Genomic DNA, 24,627 nt, shown 5'->3' on the forward strand with positions numbered 1-24,627 from the left:
TCTTCCTTGCTTAATAAGTTAATAGCAGCTAAATCAAGAAGGAAAACATAAAGGGTCGTAAACATATGTATCACTGGCTAAGTAATTTATTTAGGACTCATTCGGTACGCCGTATGAGAGTCGTATTTTATTAAATAATAAATAACACTTTGTTTAGATAAAGCAATGTATTGTATTAATTATTACGACCATTTTTTTTTTTGAATCAAAGATGATTTTATTTAATAACTTTCAGCATAAACAATAGACTTTAAAGCAAAAAGAGCATCATGCTCACTAAAAGTACAATCTGACAAAGAACAAGAACCTCTCGCAACACAATGAGCGACCTTATTCGTAGATCGTTTTATAAAAATTAAAGAGACATTTTTTAAAGAAGACAGTAAGTCTCGACAGTCATGCACAAGCATTCCAAACTGGGAAGCCATATTAACTAAACTTTTTATAGCTTGCAGAACAACCAAGGCATCAGTTTCAACCACAACATTGGACCATTGCTCTCTTTTGATCCAACTTAACGCTTCCTTGATCCCAACTATCTCAGCTATTCCAGGTTGAACTACTCCAAGCTGACTCATAGAAATAGCTTCGATAAGATGACTAGTATTATCTCGAGCCACAATGCCAAACCCAAACTTATTCTCCTCTTGAAAGATAGCACCGTCAACATTAATCTTACCCGTATTCATCGTTGGTTTCCTCCATTGCTCACTAACATTATTAATATCTTCTATTAACAATGCACCCATTTGTTGTGATTGAGCACTCTTCCATTGATCAAGAACCACTCTAGCCGACCGCACCACTTCAATAGCAGAACAATTTTTTTCATTCCAAACAAGATCATTCCGAACCGCCTAAATTTTCCAACTCACCATTGTCGCTTCTCTAACAGTATCTATTGGCTGCAATGTAATTAAATCAAAGAACCAGGAGCTAAATTCTTGCACATTCAAAGCACACATATTAACACAAGATACATTCCAGCATGCATGGCTGAAACCACACTTAAGCAAAACATGAAAGATGGTTTCTGCAGCCCGATTACAAAAGGGACACATGACATCAACATTCACATGTTTTGTATTCAGTTGTACCTTCGTTGGAAGACATCCCGATATTGCACGCCATAAAAAATGATGAACTTTTGGAGGGATATCAAGATGCCACAACTTTTTATATCCATTGTGATTAACCGGCTCCAGAGCAGCAGAATGTTGCAGAAAAGTGTAAGCACTTTTTATAGTGTACAATCCTGAAGTCTCTTTGTTCTAGTACCATGAATCACACAACACCCTATCGCTCAACTGTATGGACATCAACAGTCGCTTGTCCCTATCCTCAGAAAGATCATTAATCACTTCAACATCCCATCTTCTCAACCCCACCGAAAACAAATGAGCCACCATTTGTCCTTCTAATGCAGGATGATTGGAAATAACAAAAGGATTATGTTGTTCAGGGAGCCACGGGTCTTGAAGGATATTGACCGAAGCAGCACTCCCAATAGACTTTCTTGCTCCAGCCATGGTCAAATCTTTAGCTTCAAATATGCTTCTCCAAATAAAGCTGGGGTTTTGTCCTAGGCTAGCAGTAAGATAAGTACCCGAGGGGTAATATCTTGCTTTATAAATTCTACTTACCAAGGATTTTTCATTATTCAGTAACCTCCACCCTTGTTTACCAAGGAAAGCCAAATTATAATTACGAAGATCCCGAAAGCCAATGTCTCCCTCATGTTTGAGTCTACAAAGACGCTTCCAACTCATCCAACTTACACCCTTACTAGATGAGTTCGCTTGAGATTTCCACCAAAATTTGGACATCAATCCTTCAAGATTAGAGCAAATCTCTTTGGTCAATAAGAACACACTCATAGCATAGCATGGCAATGCTTGAGCAACTGACTTTAGCAAAACTTCCTTACCAGCCTTTGACAAGAAGCGACTCTCCCAAGAAAAAATTTTCTTTTGCATTTTATCCTTAAGGAATCCCAGAATAGCATTTTTGTTTCTTCCCATGATGCAAGGCAATCCCAAATAGAAGCTATTTTCCAGAGGCTCAACCATTCCCAACATTTGACACATTCTTTGCCGAGTATCATCACCAGTATTTTTACTGAAAAATATTGATGATTTAGCATGATTCTATTGGGAATATTTTACCAAGATCTAGATTTACTAACAAGTATGTTGATTAACATCCTAAATATGAATTTTCTAAAACAATGAAATAAACACATAAGAGTTTAAGAAAACCTTACATTGATTGCAGCGGAATATAATGACTCCTTCCGTTCAAGATCTCTAGCCCTTGATTCCTTTTGGTAGCAGAGCATTATCAAGATCTGAACTTGGATCTCTTTCTCTCCTTTGGGTTTGGTTACCACCGTCTTACTCACTATGATTGAGTACTTGACTTGCTATGTGTGGGCATGGCACTCATCACTAAGGGTTCGAATAAGTGAAGAACAATGAAAGAGGTGAAATCTCTATAGAAGGAACTCTCTCATCTAGGTTTAGTTGAATAGTCAAGTTGACAAAAGTTGGATGAGTGAGAGTATCATGTTCCTTTTATAGTGTTTCAACTAGGACTTAGGGTTGAATTATATGGATTAAAAATAATAAAATATTGGGCAGAAAAAATAACTATGGTCGTACACTTAAAGTAAGTCAATCTCTAGTTACAATTTTGCCACTTTATTTCAACCACTTATTCTTCTTTTCAATAATACATATTTTCCAATTCAAACCTATAAATGCCAAAACTATTTATTTAATAATTATTACTAAATAAAATTATCATTTATGTAATTTAATTAGACCATACAAAGTCTCTTAATTAACAAATTAACCCCAAAACCTCTTTTCTTCACAATTAAGCTCTTGCTTAGTGAAAATTCATAAATAAGACATAGTCTAATTTTTAGAATTATAATTGATTAATTAAAATCAATTAACTGAGTCTGCAAGCAGTATTATCTCAACTAGTGAGGGGACCATAGGACTATATAACCGAGCTTTCAATAAGTAGATCTACAATTCACCAAGTAAATTCTCAACTTATTAATTCCGTCTTGCTCTACTATAAATTTGGAATTGAATACACTCTCAGTTATATAGAACGCTCTATATGTACCACGATATAGATACGTTATGATTATCCATTGTTACAATCCTAATAGACCAGGATCCTCTATAGATGATCTACACTAAATAGGGACAAATTTACCGTTCTACCCTTCAATGTATTTTATCCTTAAAACACTTAGCAACCTATAAATGATACTTCAGTAAACTAATATAATTACTGAAATGAGACCTCAATCATTTATCTTTATTTAGCCAAGCTGAAGGAGATCAGATAGAAGCTATAGATTCCATATCTATGATTAGCGCTCCCACTCAATCGTACTACCATGTTCCCAAAATGTACGTATCACCCAAACCAAAAGGTAGGCTTAACTAACAAATCAAAGAACACAAATAACACTCTTGAGATTGAACGTAACCATGTCAGGATTGAGATCCATAGACCTAAGATCAACTATTGATATTGACTTAGAAAGATATAATGGTAAGCTTATGATATCTTATCTAAGATCAATATCGGTCCCTTCTAATGTATACTCCATACATCCGATACTGGTAAACTTTGCCAATGCCCTGGAAAGGACATAACACTTATCCAAGGTGTAAGTATACCTATCGCAGATTATCATGTCAGTCTAAATCCAGTGAACTGACAAATCATGAGAATTAAACTTTTGAACATATAATCATGATTATATTCCACTGTGCTGACGACACTATAAGCTTGAGCAAATACATATGTTCTGGACTTAATAGAATTTATACATTAAACATAATCATGAAATAAATCATGTGAACCATGCAACATAAAATGCGATTTCTGATCTTTATTAATTAGTAAATCTGATTATATTGAAATGAGTTTTATTTAGGGCACAAAATCCAACAGATTGACCTGCTGACCCAAAGCTCTTTGGTACACTTGGAGGAGTTGTAAAAATTTTGCAGCTTCATTCTCATTAGTCTTACAGTACACATAACTATCATCAACAAATAGCATATGTGAAACACGAGGGGCTCCTCTTGCAACTTGACAGCCCGTCAACCAACAAATTCGTTCATAATTCTACAATATAGAAGATAGGCCCTCAGCGCACACCAAAAATAGGTAGGGGGATAGTGGATCTCTCTGCCTTATACCTCTTCCAGGGTATATAGGTCCCATAATTTTCCCCCATAAGTTACATTATAAGATACAGTTGACACACAAAACATTATGAGGGAAACAATTTTGCGGCAAAAACCCATTTTAATCATCATAGCTTCCAAGAAAGCCCAACCAACACGATCATAAGGCTTGCTCATATCAAGTTTGAGTGCCATAAAACCGTCCTTTCCCACCCTTTTCCTCTTCATATAATGCATAACCTCGAAAGAAACCATAATATTATCAGAGATCAAGCAGCTAGGTAAAAAAGCACTTTGAGTGGTAGATATAACATCAGGCAAAGCAACTTTCAACCTATTAGCAAGAACCTTAGAGATAATTTTATATACCACATTACATAAGGATATCGGCCGAAGATCGCTCATTAGCTCAGGTAACGTTTTCTTTGGGATCAAGACAATATTTGTATTATTAAGTACACGAGGGAAGGTCCCATTAGAGAAAAAAGACCTTACCAAGTTAACAATCTCCCACAATATGCCAAAAAATTTGATAGAAGCCTGGGGTCATTCCATCGGGACCTGGAGACTTTCAAGATGCATTTGGAATGGTACTTTTTTAATTTTCTCAATTGTAACACTTTCCATCAACTGAACATTTTGCTCCTCAGAGATCTTCGACTGTATGCAGTCAACTACATCTCCAAATTCGACATCTTCATAATCAAAAAGTTGCTAAAAATAATCAATCACCACATTTGGTAAGTCATCTTCCCAATCAACCCACTCTCAATCATTATTTTTCAGCTTCTGTATTAGATTATTTTGACGTCTCGAGGTAGCTTTAGCATGGAAAATTTTCGAGTTTTGATCCCCTTCTCTAACCCACAATTGTTTACTTCTTTGTTTCCAAAATATCTCACGTTGCAGCAAGATATTATTAAATTAATTTGGGCAGCTTTATAGTTACTAACAGCAATCAAGTCCCTTACTTTCTTCCACCTTCGGATTTCAGCTTTACAATCATGAATTCCTTCTTAAAATTTCCCGTATAGTCACTTCCCCATTCGAGTACCATCTCTCCATAGTGTTTAATTTTATCCAGCAAAGGCATACCCGCTGATTGAACCCACATATCATCCACCATCTTCAAACAAATGGGCTCCTTCAACCAACAATTTTCATATCTAAAAACTTCATTCCTAACAGAGGCCACGACAATAACAGGAACTAATAGCAAGGGGCAATGATCAGAGGTAGAAACCTTTAAATTAAATAGCTTACCTGTGGGAAATAAATCCATCCATTTTTGTGAAACAAGAGCTCTATTGATTTTGACTTCGATCCAATCGTTAGTGCCTCTCCCATGCTCCCAAGTATACGGGTATCCATTCAACTCCATATCATGAAGTTCACAATCGTCCAACACCCCACAGAATCCCTCAATGAGCCAATTCGAGTACAAGTTGCCACCACATTTATCTTGTTGAGAGGTCACATTATTAAGATCACCAATTATACACCAAGGAAGATCATATTTCTCCTTCAAATTCCTCAGCAAATCCCATGTTCTTTTTCTAAGACTTCTATTCGGCTCCCCATAAAGACCTGTAAGCCTCCATCTCCCATACTCACTACTATTAACAGAGATGTCAATGTAGTTTGTACCAAATCCAAGCAATTGGATTTCAGCATTATTTCTCCATAACATAGCAACACCACCACTTCGTCCTTGTACATCGACAGCCATAGCTCCTTCAAACCCAAGAGACACACGCAACTTCTCCACCATATCTTTCCTAGACAACGTTTCACAGAGAAAAACTATGTTGGGCTTCTTCTGGATCACAAGATCCTTTATGAATTGAAAAGCCCATGGCAATTCCAAGAGATAAGACTCATAATGTCTAGTGGGCCTGATAACCAAGGCCCACATTTAACATGTTTTTTGACCCAACTCCAACTTCAGCTTCTTTTTTCATACCACCCGAATCTTCATTTTCCATTGCCACATCATCATCTCCCATCACTCCTCCTATATCCATCCTTCTTTTCTTTGTTTCCAAATAAAGAGTCATATCTTTATGAGACGAGTTGACTCTTTCCATAACACGAGCAGGTTCAGCATTTTCCACATTCTTACCATTTTGACTATCTCCCTCATTACTCCCCTGATTACTATCTCCTAGTATCACGGGTCCTCCATTACTCCCAGATATCATGGGATCGACTTCCATGATTCTTGCTCCATCTATTCCCCGAGTATCAGCCTCTGTCCGACGAACAACAATACCGAAAATCGGTGCAGACTCTTCATTTCCAGTTTTGAGCCATTGTGCTCCGATGAGGTAATTCTTTCTTCTTGGCTGCGCTTTCATACCAATGCCATACGGTATAAATAATTTGATCCAAGTCTTGATCAAATCGTTTTGGACAGAATCTTTCCGAATGACCAATGATGCCACAAACAAAACAAAAAGTAGGCAAATGCTCATATTTGAATGTTGCCCAAATCCAATCCCCATTCTCCTTACACAGTTTCATCCTACGCTTCAATGGTTTCTCAATATCTATGGTTGCCCTAACACGTAGATAATCACGCCAAATACCATTGAAATTTTTTGGATCAAATTTAACAAAGGTTCCCACATATCCTCCTACACTTCGCACCACCTTCTCCATCATGAAACCAGTTTTAAGATCGTGGATTTGAACCCACATATCAAGTTTATGAAGATGAACCATTCTAGGATTTTCTCCCCTTTTCAGCCTATGGAAAACCAATGGAAACTTGTTAAAAGTCCATGGGCTACCATCTACAACATTTTGAATATCAAGTTCATGATAGAATTGGAACAAATACCGATTAGTATCCAACTCCTTAATGTATACACCCTTCCCCGGTTGCCAAAGAGAAGCCATCAAATGTCTCATTACATCAAAATCTATACTTTTGCCTGTCAAGAACTTTCCTACAAGACACCATCTGTCATTAAACACCAATTCCTCACCATCAGAATCCCCCTCGATCAGTATCCCTTCCTCCTCTTCATCGATTTGTATTTGCGCATATTGTTCTTCTAGCTCATTAGCTTGTTGACTGCTTGAAATTATGGATCAACGTAATCCTTAAACACCAATCCTTACAGTAAACAAAGAACAAAGAAGGACAAAAACAAACTTTCTCACAACATGTCAGAAGACAAGACTTTAACTTATAATCTAAAATAAGGAAATGTTTTTGAAAACATTAATATGTTAGTCATTACGACTAAAATTTTTAATACAATGTATGTTGTATTATTTAATACATAACAAATAATCTGTATTAACTTGTATTATAATATTTACAAAAGATTTCGGATCACACCAATCTCCGATCCGAACCCAGACTTGAAACCAAACCCAGATCCAAACCTGGAACCTAAGACCCAGGACCTAAACCCTAACAGAGAAAAATCTTTTAAGGAATGGAAAATGGTTTTATTTTTTTGTCCACTAAGAGACTTGAAATAACTAATAAAACAAATCATAAAATATAAATATAGGGCAAGATTATGGTAGGACCTAGCAAAAGTTCCCTACCGGTAGGGAACTTTTTTTGACCATTGATTTTAGATCATGTGGTTATTACGATGTAAGGTGTATATTCTTACGATAGGACTGCTTGTATACAATTAAAACTTTAAACATATTATAATAATATTTAATTTTATTTTTTTTAAAAAAAAATAATATTAATAATTAAAAAATTTATAATTTTTTTTTGAATTATTATTTTTTAAAAAAGTTACTTTGAATTATTTTTATATTAGTATTTATTTTCAAAAAAGAATTATTTTTTCTAAACTCATTTTTTTTTTTTTGGCTTCTCATTTTTTGGCTTTTCATAATTTACTGATGGTTTTTTTATGTTTACACCTAATTTTTTATTTGTTTTGTTTTTAGGCTATGCGTAGTTTTAGTGTTATTAATTGTTTTTTTAATAGTTTTTATCTTGTTGTTTGGTCGCTCTTTTGAGACGCCACTTATCAAAAAAAAAATTAATTAATTTAGTTAGATATTATTTTTTTCTGCTAAAAAAATTGAGTTTAAGAGAAGCAAGTTGGTACGGTTCTAATTAAAGAGCATCTAAAATCATTCAAGTGAACCTACATCAGAGGAACTTTTGAAAATAAATATCTATATAAAAATAATTTAAATTAATTTTAGAAAATAATAATAATAGTTAAAAAATTAAGTTTAATAATTTTTTTAATTATTAATATTATTTTATTTTTTAATATAAATATATTATTAAATATTATTATAATATGTATAAAGTTTCAATTATATACAAGCAGTTCTATAATAAGAGTATATACCTTACAATAATAACTACAAGATCTAAAATCAACGGTAAAAAAAAAATTCCCTACCGGTAAGAAACTTTTGCTAAGTCCTACCATAGTGTTACCCTATAAATATATATATATATACAGTAGAACCTCTATTCAAGAATACTCTATTCAAGAATAACCTCTAATTTGTTATAAAAAAATGAAGTCCCAATTTGGGCCAGTTATAAATAAGAATAACCTCTATATTGTAATTAGTTATACATTTTTTAAGTCTCGTATTAATAAAATATACCTATATAAGAATAATTATATCTTAAAAAAATATATACATATATTTTATAAATTTACTTATGTAGAATTAATAATTTTTTTTCAAATTATAGTACATATATAAATATTATATGTACTCGAAAATAATTTTAATATAATATAGTATTAAGAATTGTTTATTGGTATTTTTGTTACATTGATATTTTTTGATATTTTGATTTTTTTTTTTTTTCAAGTGTAACTCTATTTAGTTATAACCTCTCAATTAGAATATTATTTTTTCTTGGTCCCAAGTGTATTCTTGGATAGAGGTTCTACTGTATATACAAAAAAAAATTTCAGGAAGTTTCTGTGCCAAGAAACTCTTTTGAACTCATGAATGGTTCTTAACCTGATTTGTTTTTCTTAATAACAAATTAACAATTTTCATTCCTACGGCTTACACAAATTAACATAAAAAAGAAATAAATAAAAACTTGAAAAAGAACAACCCGAAAAGGCATTAACACGCCCATAGTATCACGAGGGCTTAGAAATAATTCCACCACCCCTTTATATGATGGCTTATATATTTAGGGCCACATCTATAAATGACCGAAGTAAAGAAGAAGAAGAAAAAAAGAGTGAAATATACAGCCTCTTGAAGAGGGAAAAAACCAAGAATATACACTAACACTCGCTAGCATAGCAAAATACAAAATTCATTCACATTCTAGTCCACAAAAACAACAAAGAACCACAACAAAGATGGGGCTGGCGCTAATTACATTTCAGAGGGCCAAGGCTTTGAATATCTACATCTACATTTGTAACACCCAAAAGAAAAAGACAAAGGATGGCAACGATTTCTATTTGATGGTAACATACATCTAATCTTCATCATCTGAACAAGAACCATTATAACCACAAGATTCCTCTTCGTGCAAACCAGAATGTCCATGGGAATCCCCATCTGATCTACCTGAAAGTGAAACCAAACCAATAGCCGCAATGCTACTCGCGATAACTCCAACATCCCTTGATCCCCCAAATAGACCCCTGCTCCCACCAACAATAACACCAACATCCACTGTTCTACCATATAAACCCCTGCTCCCACCAACCATCATTCCTGGATTCTCGTTGGCCTGAGAGTGCATATTCTGGCTTGAACTGTTTATGAGCATCCGTAGAGTCTCTCTTGCACCCTTTTCCACCATTGAGTTAGTGTCTGGTATCAATGGGTTAACAAGATTTGGATGCAGTGGAGGGATGGCAGTTGACATAGCAGGACCAGCGCTCACCAGATAGCCTTGACCCGAAGAGCAGACATCTATCACTGGAATGTGAACAATAGGGTCGCACATTAGTGGTGTAAACGTTGGGATCTGCTGGGCAGTAGGCCTTGGGAATCGGACCAATGGATCAGGAAGAAAAGCAGGGAAGTCTAGAGATGGAGAATCAACCAGATTAAAAGGTGGGGTTTGTGTCAACAAACTGGAGGAAATTGTTGATGGCAATAGAGAGGAAAGTGGTGGGAGCAAAGGAGATTCCAATGATGAGCTGGGAAATTGTATCGGTTCAGCTGAGCACTGCAGTGTCGATGAACCTGGAGGGCACCAGCAGTAGTAGGGAGACAAAAGAGGAGCGCCCATTAAAGGAATTTGGGATTCTGAGCTGAGAGTTGCAGGTACAGACAAGTTCCCTAATGACTCCAAAAAGGAAGAAGAAGGTAATGACAAACTTCTTATAGTCTCAGGCACCTTGACATTCTCAAAGTGACTCAAAGATCCATCAGGAGCTAACACTGAAGTGATGGTCAGGTTATCAACAGCAGGATGGCTGTCCCCACGTCGCCTCAACATTTCTCTAGCAGAGTTCTTAAGGGAAGACAGGTTTCTGGACATGCCTTCTTTAAAGGAACTTGATCTAGGACTTAAGCTGGCCTGAAATGATGAATTAGGCCTTACTACCTGACTCCCAGGGTGCCGCAATCTTAGAGATTTTGATAATACGGATGAAAATTGTCCATCCTGGGGAGTAGTAGCATCGGATTGCTCAATTCTGGCATTCTGATGCTCATTTATTTGAGTTCCAACTGTAGTTGATCCGACAAGATAGGCACGAAGTTGAGTTGCAAAGCAACCAAGCCTTGAATCACTGATTCCAGTTAGTTCAGCAATGGAAGGTCTTCTTGATAGCAAGTCATTCATCTGATAGAAATGAAAACTTATCAATACAATCACACTCGGCCATTAAACTAAAAATATGATACACATGTAAGTGGAACAATTAGAATATCCTTGACTATCAAATTAATTAATCCCACGCAAATCAAAAGACCAAACCAAAAATAACAAAGAAAAATACAGCCAAGATTATGAATCTTATGCACACAATCAAAGTGTCAATTGGTGTCAATCCTCTCAGACTAGCATGTTAGTTACAATAATAAAATATACCTTTGATAGCAACTCGTTACCCAAGAGCTTTGACTTCTCTGAGCACCAAAAGTAAAAACTTTGGCTCTCTGGGACTTTTATAAGGAAAGATCTGCCAGAACTGTCCGTCGCAATACCCTCTATTGTTATTGTGGAACAGTGGGATTGGCTACTCAAGACAACTAGTCTCTCAGTGTGACCATCATCACCAACAAAAGAAAGGCGTAAATCAGATGTTGGCAACACCGTGAGATTAAGATTTCCCCTGGTACAAAGAACCATATAAAAGTATTATATTAAAAAAGTTAAATTCACAAGAAAAACATTAAATGCAAAAAGAAATCAACATCAAAATACAAAGAGAAAAAATTCAACAGAATAGCAATCATAGAAACATCTCAACTAGTTCCCAAATTAATTATAATTATTATAAAAATGATGCAAACTGGAACTTATACCTAATCAAATACTACCCATCCTTTAAACGAACTTTTAGTACCCAGTAGCTTGTCCAGCTGTTACAGTGACAAGAAAAGTCTCTAAAAGTCTATAAAGGCCTTTAACATAATTGATTATTCTTCCCTTCCTAAAAGTACCAACAACTAAGAATCAAACAAATACTTCTCAAAGCTAGCTCAATTACAAGGTTAATACGACAATACTGAATTTTTAGCTCATGCCAGTGCATCATACTGAAAGGGTCCATACAAGCTCAAACATCAATGACTTTCCAACAAACTTTGATCATGTATTCTTTGATTAATAGTGCTGTAACCCCCCTATATCATGTTGGCTCATTACTAAGGATGCCATTTTTTGTTTTAATTTTTTTTTCGCAGAAGTTCAAACAAGAGACCTCCAAGTGGCCCCAAGTTTTTTGAGTCTAGGGGAATTCAAACCTTGGAACAATGCCTGTCAGAACTTTCAAACATTCTCTTAAACACTAGAACAACCCTTGGGGTTATTATTAAGGATGTCATTAGTTTTCAATTATGATAAAACATAGAAGATAGAGATACAAATGCCATAATTTTAATAGTCCCAATTAAAACCACATAATCCAAATCATCCAGAAATTTTTATAATAATAATAATAAATAACTAAAAAACAAAAGTGAGAACCACTGCACTGTCAACAATAAAGAAGAATGGGTAAAACAAAAGATGCAGCAGTTTAGATGTAATAAGCATTATTCACAATAATAAATGACAATGGAATCAAACAAATCTAAAATCACACAACCAAAGAAAATCCAAAGTACAAACAAAATCTTACAAACCAGATTTCTATTTTAGTTTAACTTCAATCCTACATATCCAAAAGCAGCAGCAATCCATATAATATAGGATCGTGAAACTACCTTTACTTCCTCTTAATTCAGAGATCATAATAGAATACGCCCACTTTACCTACAAGTCAAAAGATACATTTATTTGGAAGGATGAACATTGTTACCATTAATAATCTTAAACATAGACTCCTTTAAACTAGTCAACATCTACAACTAATGAAACACTTCTAGCAGCACTACATTTGTAAGCAAAGTTGACGCTAGATCTAAAGTCATGTTTTAGAGCTCATTAGTCATGTTCCAACTTGAAATTACAAATGGAAAACACAAACAATAACAAATGACATTAAAAGAATGCATCTATAACATAAGATAACGTACACAGTATTAAATCAGGAAACCATTATGACATTAAGCTAAAATAATGTTTATAGCTGATTAGTGTTACAACTCAAAACAACAAATGAAAAACACGTACTAGTGACAAAAAAATACAAAAGCAATAAATTATCCAGGCCCAAGCGTAATAGATCATAGACAGGTCAGCAGTATAGCAGTACACTAAATACATCAACAAGAACCCAATGACATAGGGAAAACAATAACAATAAGCATATCACAACTTCTTTAAACTGCCTAAACAATATTTTAGAATTTAGAGATAACAAACCCCATTGCTCAAACTTCACATACCATAGGCAATATAGCAAAAACACATCACCATACTAACCACCATGGTGCTGCCACAAGCCAACCACGACCAAGCAGTGTGACATTAAGATCACAAGAAAATAGAACTATTGAGCAAAAGTAAAAAAATCTGGGACGTTTTCAAGATGAACGAATAATTAAAAAAAACCAAAGACTAATACTATAAGAACTTGAAAATGCTGGTTGTTGACCATTTATTAGAAAATAACTGGGCAACAAATTAGTAGAAGAATGAGTGAATAATTTAAATTTTCCATTACTTTTAGGGAAAAAAGACTTAGTACAAAAGTAAATAAACAGATTATTATTTAAGTAGGACGGGCAAAGATATGATCAGATGTTGTCATCTAAACTAAAATTTAACAAGCCTAAAACATAAGAAACATTTTCAAACACCAGCAACAATGTACCAACTACCAAGTTACGTGCATAGAAGGAGGAAAAAGTACAACGACTATGTAATTAACTATTCTGAACGTAATATATTAGACATAAAATTAGAAGCTAAAAATAAAATTGAATCACTCCATTATTTATGTAAGAATATAGCAAGGATATTTCATAGACACAACAAGTTCTATCAGAAGGGGCATAAAGGCACTCCAATATCTATATATATAATTGACGTTACCTTACAGCAGTAGGGCACAACAGAGTCCCTTGCTTGTTGATCTTCCCAACTCGGATGGATACAAGCGGTATGCAGAAGCACCTCGCCAGCATACCAACTTCAGCCGGCTCAAAATGCTGTTAACCAAGCAAAACATGTCTCAGCCGTATGTAAATACACCAAAAATAAGAAGCATAAAAAATATTACAACTGACATTCTAGAAATGTTGTAATTGATTAACTAACTAACCCTCCTCACCAATCACCATGCCGTAGAATAGTAAACACAGGTTTTCCAACAATCGCCTTACCATACCATACCATCGAATCGTAAAACAAGTTTTCCAATAACTGAAACACTGATATTTCTGTAATTATAATGGTAGTCGAGCTCTCTTTTAAATTTCATATACATGAATATATATACATGTAGATGAAAGCATATACCTGGCTTAAGTGAGCAAGCAAGCGATCTTCAGCAGCGCCGTTGGAGGCATTCATTTTCAACAATGGTTTTAACCTCTCATCGGTTCGACAAGCACCGATAACTTGCATATCAAGCGCCATCAGCCACTGTAACACCCTCTCTTCTCTATTGTTTTGTTGAAGCAACAGATCGCCATCTCGTTCCTCGACGAGAATCTCCGTCAAACGCTCCTCGAGCCCAACCTCGCTCCTCGACGCAGATCCGGCACCAAAGGATGCCGAAGAGGAATCTTCGTATTCAACGCCGTCGTATTGATCATCAACACCATTTCTATCACCGTTGTTCCTGTCGTTTTCACAAAAATCTCGGTTTCTAGAGTCAGCCATGTAATTTTTTTTTCTCAGAAAATGAATTTAAATCAATTTTATATCCAAAATCACTATAATTATTCAATCTTTTCTTCCTTTGTCTCTTTAATTACAGAAAGAAGTAAAATATTTCTTAGTCTTCTGGGAAACCCTAAAATCGATCAGTGTTTTGGGAAGAAAGTCTAGTCGAGTCGAATCCGTGGTTGATGTGAGAAAAAGATAAAGAGAGAGGCCCTCTCGTTTGTTTCTTGGGAGAGAGAAAAAAATATCTACCACGCAAAACTGGTAAGAAGAATACTAGAGCGAGGAAGGTTTTTCTTATAAAACAGCTGGAGGAGGGGTGGGGCCAGAGGGGCACACGTCGGACTCCACGGGCGTTTATCAAGTCTGATTTTGAGTCCGTTTTCAGATCCGGGACACTTGTGATTGTGATTGGGATGGCGTGACGTCAGCCTTCTTCTACTTCATTAGTGTGGGACCCACTGCCTTCGAACCATGACAATGTGCCACGTCAGACGATTTGCCGACTTTTACCTTTTTATATGAGCTATAACCTATAAGTTGAGTTTTAATCCCAAAGAATAAATTGATATCTGCCTCTCTAGTCTCGGCTATGAATATATTCTTTTTTTTTTTTTTGAATAAAACTTGTGCTACAAAGGGAAGAAGAAACAATACAGAATAAAAGCACAAGCTACAAAGAAGGTAAAAAACCATTCCAGATCAACTCATTATCTAATCCTAGACCCATCCTTACTACTTTATGCGCTAACAGATTAAAATCCCGACTAACATGACAAACGGTTAAGTCCGGACTAAACGATAATAAGTTCTTAATGCTACAAATTACATCATCCAAAACATTGTTATTCCAATTGCAAGATTGAAGTTTATCTACTATTGATTTACAATCAGTCATTAACACATCCACCGGTAAACGAAGCAATTGAGCCCATTGAATAGCCTGATGAACAGCCTTGGCCTCAGCAACAGCAGGAGGAACAAGCCCAAAAAAAGGGGTAGAGAACTCTGCCTTAACTCGGTTGCAACCATCCATGAGAACCACTCCAATACTATGTTTCCTTCTATGAGAATCAGTGGCTGCATCTGTGAAATGTTTAAAGTTACTTGAAACAGACAGTTGAACTCGTGTTGGTGCTGTAGTACTAGCTGGATAAGTTCTTGCCACCTGACCTTGCTGCACATCCAAATATTGAAAAAAAATATGCAAGACTCCAATCATAAATTTCCTTAGGAGGAATTGAGAATTGTTTATGAAAGATATTATTCCTTTGATTCCATAAAGCCCACAAAAAACAATATAAAATACCAAGAGTCTCTTTATCCAAGCCTGAAACAAGACCCATAAAAAACTCATTCATATCCAAGTGTTTATTAGTATCATAAAAAGAAACAAACCTGGAAGATCGCCAAGCCTTTCTGGATCTGGAGCAATCTAGCATAGCATGCTTAGCATGTTCAGGAACAAGTTTACATAAAGGACAAAGGGGAGAATCAATCACTTTTCTAGTAAAAAGAGAGAATGCAACAGGGAGGGCATTAGACAACATTCTCCAAACAAACAACTTGACCTTAGGAGGGATAACAGGAGACCAAATTCGGGACCAAAACTTTTTGGAAGAAGAGAAAGAAGAAGTAGAAGGAAGATCTTGAGAAGACAAAGCCAAATGATAAGCAGATTTAACAAAAAAAAATACCCGAACTTTCCCTCTCCCAAATCAGAGTATCCCTACCATAACACCCCGAAACAGGTACTTGAAAAATATCAGCAATCATAGAATCATCAAAATAAGAACCCAATTTAGCAACATCCCAAGTACCCGAGTCAGTAATGAAATAAGACAAAAAATGTGAAGGAGGATCAACATTACTAATAAATTATTTATATTTATGATTAGGAAGCCAATGATCAGTTATAGTTTGAATTTCGTTCCCACTTCCAACTTTCCAAATGAGACCCGAAGCCAACAAGTCTCTACCCCATAAAATGCTTCTCCAAGGGAAAGAAGGGTTATGACCAGGGACAGCAGTAAGGATAGAGGTCTGGGAAAAATAGCGAGCTTTAAGGATCATACTGAGAAGAGAGTTAGGGTTTTCCAGAATACGCCAAGCTTGTTTGGCTAACATAGCTTGGTTGAAATGAACAAGAGAACGAAAACCCAAACCACCACAGAATTTTAATTTACATAGAAACTTCCAAGATTTCCAATGAATTTTCCTAGACTCTCCAGTAGAACCCCACGAGAATCTGGCCATCGCAGCTTCAATTCCCCTTACAAAGCTTAACCGGAAGCCTAAAACAAGCCATCGCATAAGCTTTCAAAAGAACCTCCTTACTAGCTCTAGAGAAACATTTGGAGGACCAGGTTCTAAGAACAGAAGCAACTTTATCCCTAAGAAAAGAAAAGGAATGATATTTAGACCGAGAAAGACATTGAGGAAGACCTAAATACTTAGAAACAAAAGGTCTATCTTCCAAATGAAAAGTGTCAAAAAAACATATTACGAATCTCCTGAACAGTATTTGGAGAAAAAGGGATTGAAGATTTAGAGAAATTAATAGCTTGACCCGAAGCCCTAGAATAGATATGAAACACTTCTTGAAGAGCTAAACAAGAATTTCTATCAATAGAGCAAAAAAGGAGACTATCATCTGCAAAAAACAAATGAGAAATTGATGGGGCATGCCTAGAAACAGAGATTCCTTTAAGGAGTTGAGCATGTTGCCGAACTCGAAGAAAGGAAGACAAGCCCTTGGCACAGAGAATAAAAAGATAAGGGGATAAAGGATCCCCTTGCCTGAGACCTCTAGAAGGCTTAAGAGAACCTTTAACTTCTCCATTAACAAGAAAAGAAAGAGTAGTAGTAGTTAAAATGGTACATGACACTCTCCAAAAAATGCCATTCCACACGATCAAAAGCTTTAGCCATATCGAGCTTTAGAGTAGCAAAACTAACAGGGAAGTTAAAATGGTACATGACACTCTCCAAAAAATGCCATTCCACATGATCAAAAGTTTTAGCCATATCGAGCTTTAAAGCAGCCCAGCCCCTCTTGCCAGATTTTCGAGAATTGATAGCATGAACAAGCTCTTGGGCAATAAGGATATTATCAAAAATGACTCGCCCAGAGACAAAAGCACTTTTGAATGGGGAGATAATTTTATCCAGAACTACTTTAAGTCGATTAGCAATAACCTTAGAAATAATTTTATATATTGTGGAACACAAACTAATAGGCTTGAAGTCCTTCATAGTATTAGCATGTTGTTTTTTAGGGATTAAAACAATCAATGTATTATTGATAGTAGAGAAATCAACCTGATCATTTAAACACTCTAAAACCGCATGAACCAAGTCATGACAAAAAGTATCCCAATTCTTCTGGTAGAAAAAAGCATTAAGACCATCAAGGCCAGGAGCTTTATCACCAGAAAGGCTAAAAACAGCCTTCTTCACTTCCTGAGCAGTAAATGGCTGAGCCAAAAAATCATATTCAGACTCCTCAAGGGGGGACCCTAAACAGTTTAAAATATGATTAGTAGCCTCAGCATCACAACCATCAGAGTAAAAAAGAGTTGAGAAGAAAGAAGAGATTATTTCAAACATAGCCTCAGGATCACTGGTGGAATTACCAACATCATCCCTTAAATACCTAATGGTATTATTCTTTTTCCTATGGGAAGCAAATCTATGAAAAAACTTGGTGTTTTTGAAGCCAGTTAACACGAGCCCGTTGCTTCCAATAAATCTCTTCTTTGTAAAGAAGAGCATCAAGTTGAGATTGGAGATACTTAAGTTGAACATTAGACTCTCTACTATCAGAAGTCAAAGATTGAATCCTAACAATCTCTTTTTGAATATCCTGGATTCGAGATTGGAAAACTGGCATAATAGATTTATGCCAATATTTCAAAGCAAAGACACAGGAGTTCTGACGAACTAGAAAGAGACCAAGAGCATCCTGATTAACAGAAAGATGAGAAGAATTCCTCCAAAAATCCTGGACAGTAGTGTAAAAACTAGGATTTTCAAGCCAAATATTTTCAAAATGAAAGCGCTTTTTAAAAACAGGAAGCCTATTAGAGTTATTATCACGATGAAGGACAACCTTAAGGGCTCGATGATCCGAACCATAAAACGACAGATGGTACAACATAGCATGAGGAAATAAAGTCCTCCAGGGCTCAGAATCAATAGCCCAATCAAGACGCTCACACACAGAACTATTATGCCAAGTATATTTATCTCCTTCAAAATTAAGAGGAGAAAGACTAAATTTATGAAGAAATTGAGCAAATTGATCCATATCAGTAAGGTTATAATAATTACTACCAGTTTTATCATCAAAACCCAAAAAACTGTTAAAATCTCCCATAATAAGCCAAGGTAGATTAAGGGAGGTATAAAAAAGTTTATCCAATAAATTCTAAGTAACAGATCGAGAGGAAGAAGAAGGACAACCATAAAAACCAGTAAAATGAAACATATCATTATCCTTAAAACTTATATTACAGTCAATATGGCTACTAGAAAAGGATAAAATATTTACATAAATTCTTCCGAGGGACCTCCACACCATTGTCAAAAGCCAAAGCAACTCTAACTCAATCTATAGCCCTGGCACGCAACCGAGTTTCCATCAAAAAAACCACCTTAGGACATTGCTCTTTCACCAACAGGGAGAGTCTCCTGAATGCACGCGTACTCCCCAATCCACGTGCATTCCAGCTTAATAGACTCATTTTTCTGAGCGGGTGTGCAAAGCATCACCTGCCTGTTCCACATGAGCAGTACCAACAGAAGACTCATCCTCCCTATCACTAGAGCGAGCACGCTTGAGTTGAGACCTCATAGAGCTTCCAACCACAGCAAGGTGAGGCTGGAATGAAGGTCGCTTTACACCAGAAGCAGAGGCCAAACCTTTCCCACGAACATCAGGACCAGGTTGACCCTGGGAGAGGTTAACGTCCATGCTAGTACTATCAGCAGGGGCAAAAGACAAAACATCCATTTGACTAACATGGCTAACAACCTCATGGGAAGAGAAACCAGCAGGCAGAGCGGTCACAGGGATAGTTTGGCTAGCAGCCACAATAATAGAGTCAGTCGAGTATGAAGTAAAAGCAGAGGGCCTCAAATGAAATGTTAAAGGTGGGTCTAGTATAGGGTGGGCTAACATTCGAAAGATTGGGATTTAATGGGGTAGGCATCATGACAAAGCATCAGATGGTTGAGGAGCAAAAGGTCTAGTGAAATTGGCATTGAGATTCAGAAAAGATGGAAAATTAATAGCCTGACCAGAAAAGTGTTGGGGGGTAAATGTTGGAAATTTATTTTACCAGGATCTTAGATCTACTCACAAGTATGTTGATTTAACAACCTAAATATGAACTTCTAAAACGATAAACAAAACACATAAAAAGTTAAGAAACCTTACAGTGATGGCAGCGGAATAATGTGTCTCCTTCCACTCAGATCTCTATCCCTTGATTCCTGTCTGTCGCAGAGTATAATCAAGATCTGAGCCCGAATGTTCTTCAGATGGATGTGATCCTTCACAGTCTTCCAATCTATGATTGTGGTACTGTTTGCTGTGTGTGGGCACTTCTCTCTCACAAAGGATTTCGAAATTCTCTCTCTTTTTCTCTCTTGATTTCGTGTGTTATGAAGCATGCAAAGGGAAGAGAGGAGGGCTGCTATATATAGGGAAAAGGGAAGCTCAACTTTCCAAAATAAATAGTTTCCTCTTTTACTGAGTAATTGATTAACTGCCTTATTTGGTGTGATCCACCACTTTTCTATTACTGCTAGGTTTAGGTTAGCAATTACTTGGCAATTAAAAATTGAAAATAATAATTGGGATACACACAATAGTGGCCGGCCATGGTGTGACTTGGGCCTCACTTGGGTTTTGCAGTTTCCACAATTTTATTTCTATTTTCCCAAAAATGCCATTTTTCCAATTCTAACCATTTAAATGCCAAAACTAATTATTTAATAACTAAAATAGATTATTAAATAATATTGTCATTTAATATAATTATTAATTAGACATACAAAGTCTCTTAATTAATAAATAAACCTAGAAACTCTTTTCTTTACGATTTCATCCTTACTTAGTGAGAATTCTCAAATTAGACATAGTCTAACTTTTAGAATTATAATTGATTAATCATAAATCAATTATAGAGTCTTACAGACAGTATGGTCTCAACTAGAATGGGGACCATGGATCTATATTGCTGAGCTTCCAATAAGTTGAACCGAATTTACCAAGTAAATCCCTAACTTATTAATTCCTTGTTGAATCCACTCTTATAACTTGGAATTGCATTCTCAGACTTATATAGAGCATATTATATGTTCCACAATATAGATATGCTATCTCATTTAACCATTGTTATAATCTTAATGTGATTAAAGATCCTCTATATAGATGATTTACATCGAGATGGGATAAATTTACCGTTTCCACCCCTCAATGTATTTGGCCCCTTAAAACACTTAGTTACCTGTAAATGATGTTTTAGTGATCTAATATATAGTCACTGAAACAAGAGCTCATCCATTTACTTCTATTTAACTAAGCTCGAAGGGAATCATCACTTGACTTCTATACACCAGTAGAAGCTATAGATTCCATATTTATGTTCAGCGCTCCCACTCAATCATACTATCATGTTCCCAAAATATACGTATCACCCTGACCCAAAAGTAGGCTTAACTAATAAATCAAAGATCATGAATAGCACTCCTGAGATTGAGCCTAAGCATATCAGGATTTAGATTCTTTTAATCTAAGATCAACTTCTGATATTGACTTGAAAAGATACAACGGTAAGTTTATAATATCTTTGACCAAGTTCAATATCGGTCCAGTCCAATGTATACTCCATACATTCGAAACTAGTATACTTTACCAATGTCCTGGAAAGAACATAACACTTACTCCAAGTGTAAGTATACTTCATCGCTGATTATCACATCAGTGTAAATCCAAAACACTGATGAACAGGGACTTAGTCTTTTGAATCATATAATCACAATCACATTCCACTGTATTGACAATACTGTAATTGTGAATGAATATATGTTCTGGACTTAACTGATTTTGTGCATTAAATATGAAAATCAATACAATACCTTTTAGTGTGATCTAACTTCCCACAGAAAAAACAGAAATCTGGAAGTCTTTCATATTTAAAGTCCAGCCATTTGATGAACTCTCTTCCCATACGAATGAATTTGATATTCACTCCCCTCCTTATGGACAAGCTAACATCCAGAAGGATACAGAGACGCATATAGGGGCCAGTTCCCTCCTTAATGGTGTTCTTATCAATCTCGATAAGGTCACCCACTTCCATGGCAATGAACCTGGCTAGATCATGAGACTTACACATAAAAGGGATTCCATACACTTGAACCCAAAAAGGAACATAGTGTAAATTATCAGGGGTAAGGGGAAAGGAGCTATCTCGAGCAGCAAAAATAGTTATGCTCTGAGCAAAATGCCAGGGCTGACCATCTAACACTCTACCCTTATCACCCTCACAACCAAAAGTGACCAAGAACATACCATCTGCATGTTCAGAGACAACAACCGGGAATCGACATTGCGATGACCACATACCAAAAAGGGTTTTCATCAGGGAAAGACGATTATAAGGCCTAATAGTGTGAAGCTTAAGGATAAGACTAACAGGAGCATGAGAAGAACTAGACGAAGCAACCTCATAAGTAAAGACAGTGGACTCATCAGGAGGGAGAGCTAAAGCACTAGAAACAGTGTTTAAAAATTCATCCATATTTGCAAAAGAAAACACTTCAGAGACAGGGACAACTAAAGGAAAGATTAACACAAAGAGATGAAAGAAATGATACCTGAGTTTGGATATATATTGAAAAAACCATAATCCACGAAGGATTTTCTTCAACGCTGCCCTAGTCACTTCCCTAGTCACATATCTTGGAGCCACAATGATGAAGAGAAACTGAAGAGCTTCGGGAACCCAGTCGCCCGCCTCCATATTACAATCTTCAAGGGTATTTCTCAGAGTTAAGATTTGAGAAATCTGGATTAAATGAGGCGAAGACAAAAAAAGATGATGGAGAAGAGAGAGGGATGACGAAAATGGAGAGCTGAAGCAATTAATGTTCTGAAGAGGATTAATGAGATGGGAAGAAAGGTAATAATAACCCCCAGAGCAATAAATGCTTGATAAAGAGAGAGAAACAGAAGGGATTGAACAGCCAAAGGGATTAAAACAAATTAAATCACCACTTAACATCAAAGGGTGGACGATTTCCCCCATTAGAGGGACCGAATTCACAGTAGGAAAAAGGAAGAACTGCATACTTGCTAGAAGGCTCCAGAACCAAAAGCTTGGGTTCATTAAGTTTATGACGACTCTCATTTGATATGATTCGTTTTTTTGATTTGTGCATCAGCTATGACTATGTTCTTACCATCTTTTTATATGGTAATATTGTTATTTTTATATATTAATATTGTTAAGGAAATTTGAATATTCATGCTTAATATGGATTAAAATTTGTCCACTAAATCAAAATTTTAAGAAATTTGTGAAATGGGATAATTTTTCTAAAAACTCAATTTTACCCTCCCAATACAAACATCCCTCTCTCTCCTCTCTTCCCATTTTGTATCTCAGCCGATCTCTCCACTCCACCACCACTAGCCGAGCTCTCCACTCCACTACCACCATAATTTTTTTTTCTTCTCTTCACTCATTTTCAACACTACTAGTTGCTACACTAAACTACAACACTACAACTACAACCTTCAACATTACAAGCTCTCATATACAAAGCATCAATGGGTAATAAATTTTTTTTATCTTGTTTGTTGTTGTTATATTTAGTTTAGAATATTATTTTGATGCTTGATTTGTGGATTATTGCTGTTATTTTACTATTTTTGTGTGAAAATGTTTGTTGTATGTGAATACTGCATTTTTCCTGGTTTTTGCATTTTTTTTTGTCTGGTCCGATGGGGTCCGATGCCGGACCGATGGTGGTCCAATGCACTGTAAAAATTGGGCTGGAAGGGACAAAGGCCCGATTGGCACCCAAAAAATAGAGTTCGGGTTAATTTGTGGCATCGGGTCCGATGGGCCCGATGGGTACCCAAAAAATAGTTTTTTTGTTAATTTGTGGCACCGGGTCCGATGGGCCCGATGTGGGCCCGATTGTGGCTTGATATGTACCAAAGAAATAGTTTCTGGTTAATTTGTGGCACCGGGTCCGATGGGCCCGATGTAGGCCCGATGGGTACCCAAAATTTTTTTAAAACTTTATTTGTGGTGCTGGGTCCGATTGGCCCGATTGGGGCCAGATGGGTACCCAAAAAATGGGTCTGTTTAGTGTAAAAAAATGGGTACGTGCAATTTTTTTGTTGGGGTCCGATTAGTGTCCGATTGTGTCTGATTGTTTACATATTTATTGCATTTTTAAGATTTTAGATAACTTTTCTGTGAGATTTGTTCTAAATTATAATTGTATTTTTTTAATGTATGTGATAGGTTCAACTGTTAATGCATTGGTTATGTATAATGGTATTTGGGAGCTTGAGAGTAAAGATTGGGTTTATAAACGGGCTGAAAATTTGATATTTGACATTGATCCCAACGTAAGCTACTTAGATTTGGTTGATCTTTTGTATGAAGAACTAGATATTGACAAAGTGGAGTATGACTTGAAATTGGAAGTAAATTGCAAGTACATGAAAGGCTACACGTATCGCCTTGAAGTTATTGGAAATGATAAGCGTGCAAGGTACTTTTTGTCTACACTTGCGAAGAAGCCAGACGATTTTACTCCTTTGTTTGTGACTTTGTTAAAGAAGAATGTTTGTGTTGATCGTAGTCCCACACCAAGTTCTGTTAAGGACAATCATAGCGAGGTTGAGAGTTTTGTTCTAGAAACAAATCAAGAGGTGTTGGT

At 36.0% G+C, this 24,627-nt stretch overlaps 2 protein-coding genes across 2 annotated transcripts; both read right to left on the reverse strand.

Annotated features, from left to right (window-relative positions):
* Positions 1–9,494: 9,494 nt before the first annotated feature.
* Positions 9,495–14,928, reverse strand: LOC115707658 (uncharacterized). Its single transcript, XM_030635683.2, has 4 exons — positions 14,290–14,928; positions 13,864–13,979; positions 11,251–11,494; positions 9,495–11,001 (listed from the first exon to the last, which is right to left on the reverse strand). Exons 1-4 carry the CDS (start codon positions 14,653–14,655, stop codon positions 9,679–9,681), a joined length of 2,049 nt encoding a protein of 682 aa, XP_030491543.2. The 5' UTR covers positions 14,656–14,928; the 3' UTR covers positions 9,495–9,678.
* A 3,421-nt stretch (positions 14,929–18,349) lies between these two features.
* On the reverse strand, positions 18,350–19,036 carry LOC115703777 (uncharacterized). The gene has a single exon (XM_030631009.2). It carries the CDS (start codon positions 19,034–19,036, stop codon positions 18,350–18,352), a length of 687 nt encoding a protein of 228 aa, XP_030486869.2.
* Between the last annotated feature and the right edge of the window lie 5,591 nt (positions 19,037–24,627).

This window comes from Cannabis sativa, chromosome 1 (genome assembly GCF_029168945.1).
Source record: "Cannabis sativa cultivar Pink pepper isolate KNU-18-1 chromosome 1, ASM2916894v1, whole genome shotgun sequence".
Classification (NCBI taxonomy): domain Eukaryota; kingdom Viridiplantae; phylum Streptophyta; class Magnoliopsida; order Rosales; family Cannabaceae; genus Cannabis; species Cannabis sativa.

What these genes read in the sequence shown, in the direction of transcription:
- LOC115707658 (XM_030635683.2), bottom strand. Translation starts at nt 14,655, where the DNA reads ATGGCTGACTCTAGAAACCGAGATTTTTGTGAAAACGACAGGAACAAC. An exon ending in TTGTGCCCTACTGCTGTAAG is followed by an intron (nt 11,495 to 13,863) that starts GTAACGTCAATT and finishes TCTTTGTACCAG; the next exon opens with GGGAAATCTTAATCTCACGG. An exon ending in GTAACGAGTTGCTATCAAAG is followed by an intron (nt 11,002 to 11,250) that starts GTATATTTTATT and finishes CATTTCTATCAG; the next exon opens with ATGAATGACTTGCTATCAAG.
- LOC115703777 (XM_030631009.2), bottom strand. Translation starts at nt 19,036, where the DNA reads ATGGGAGATTTTAACAGTTTTTTGGGTTTTGATGATAAAACTGGTAGT.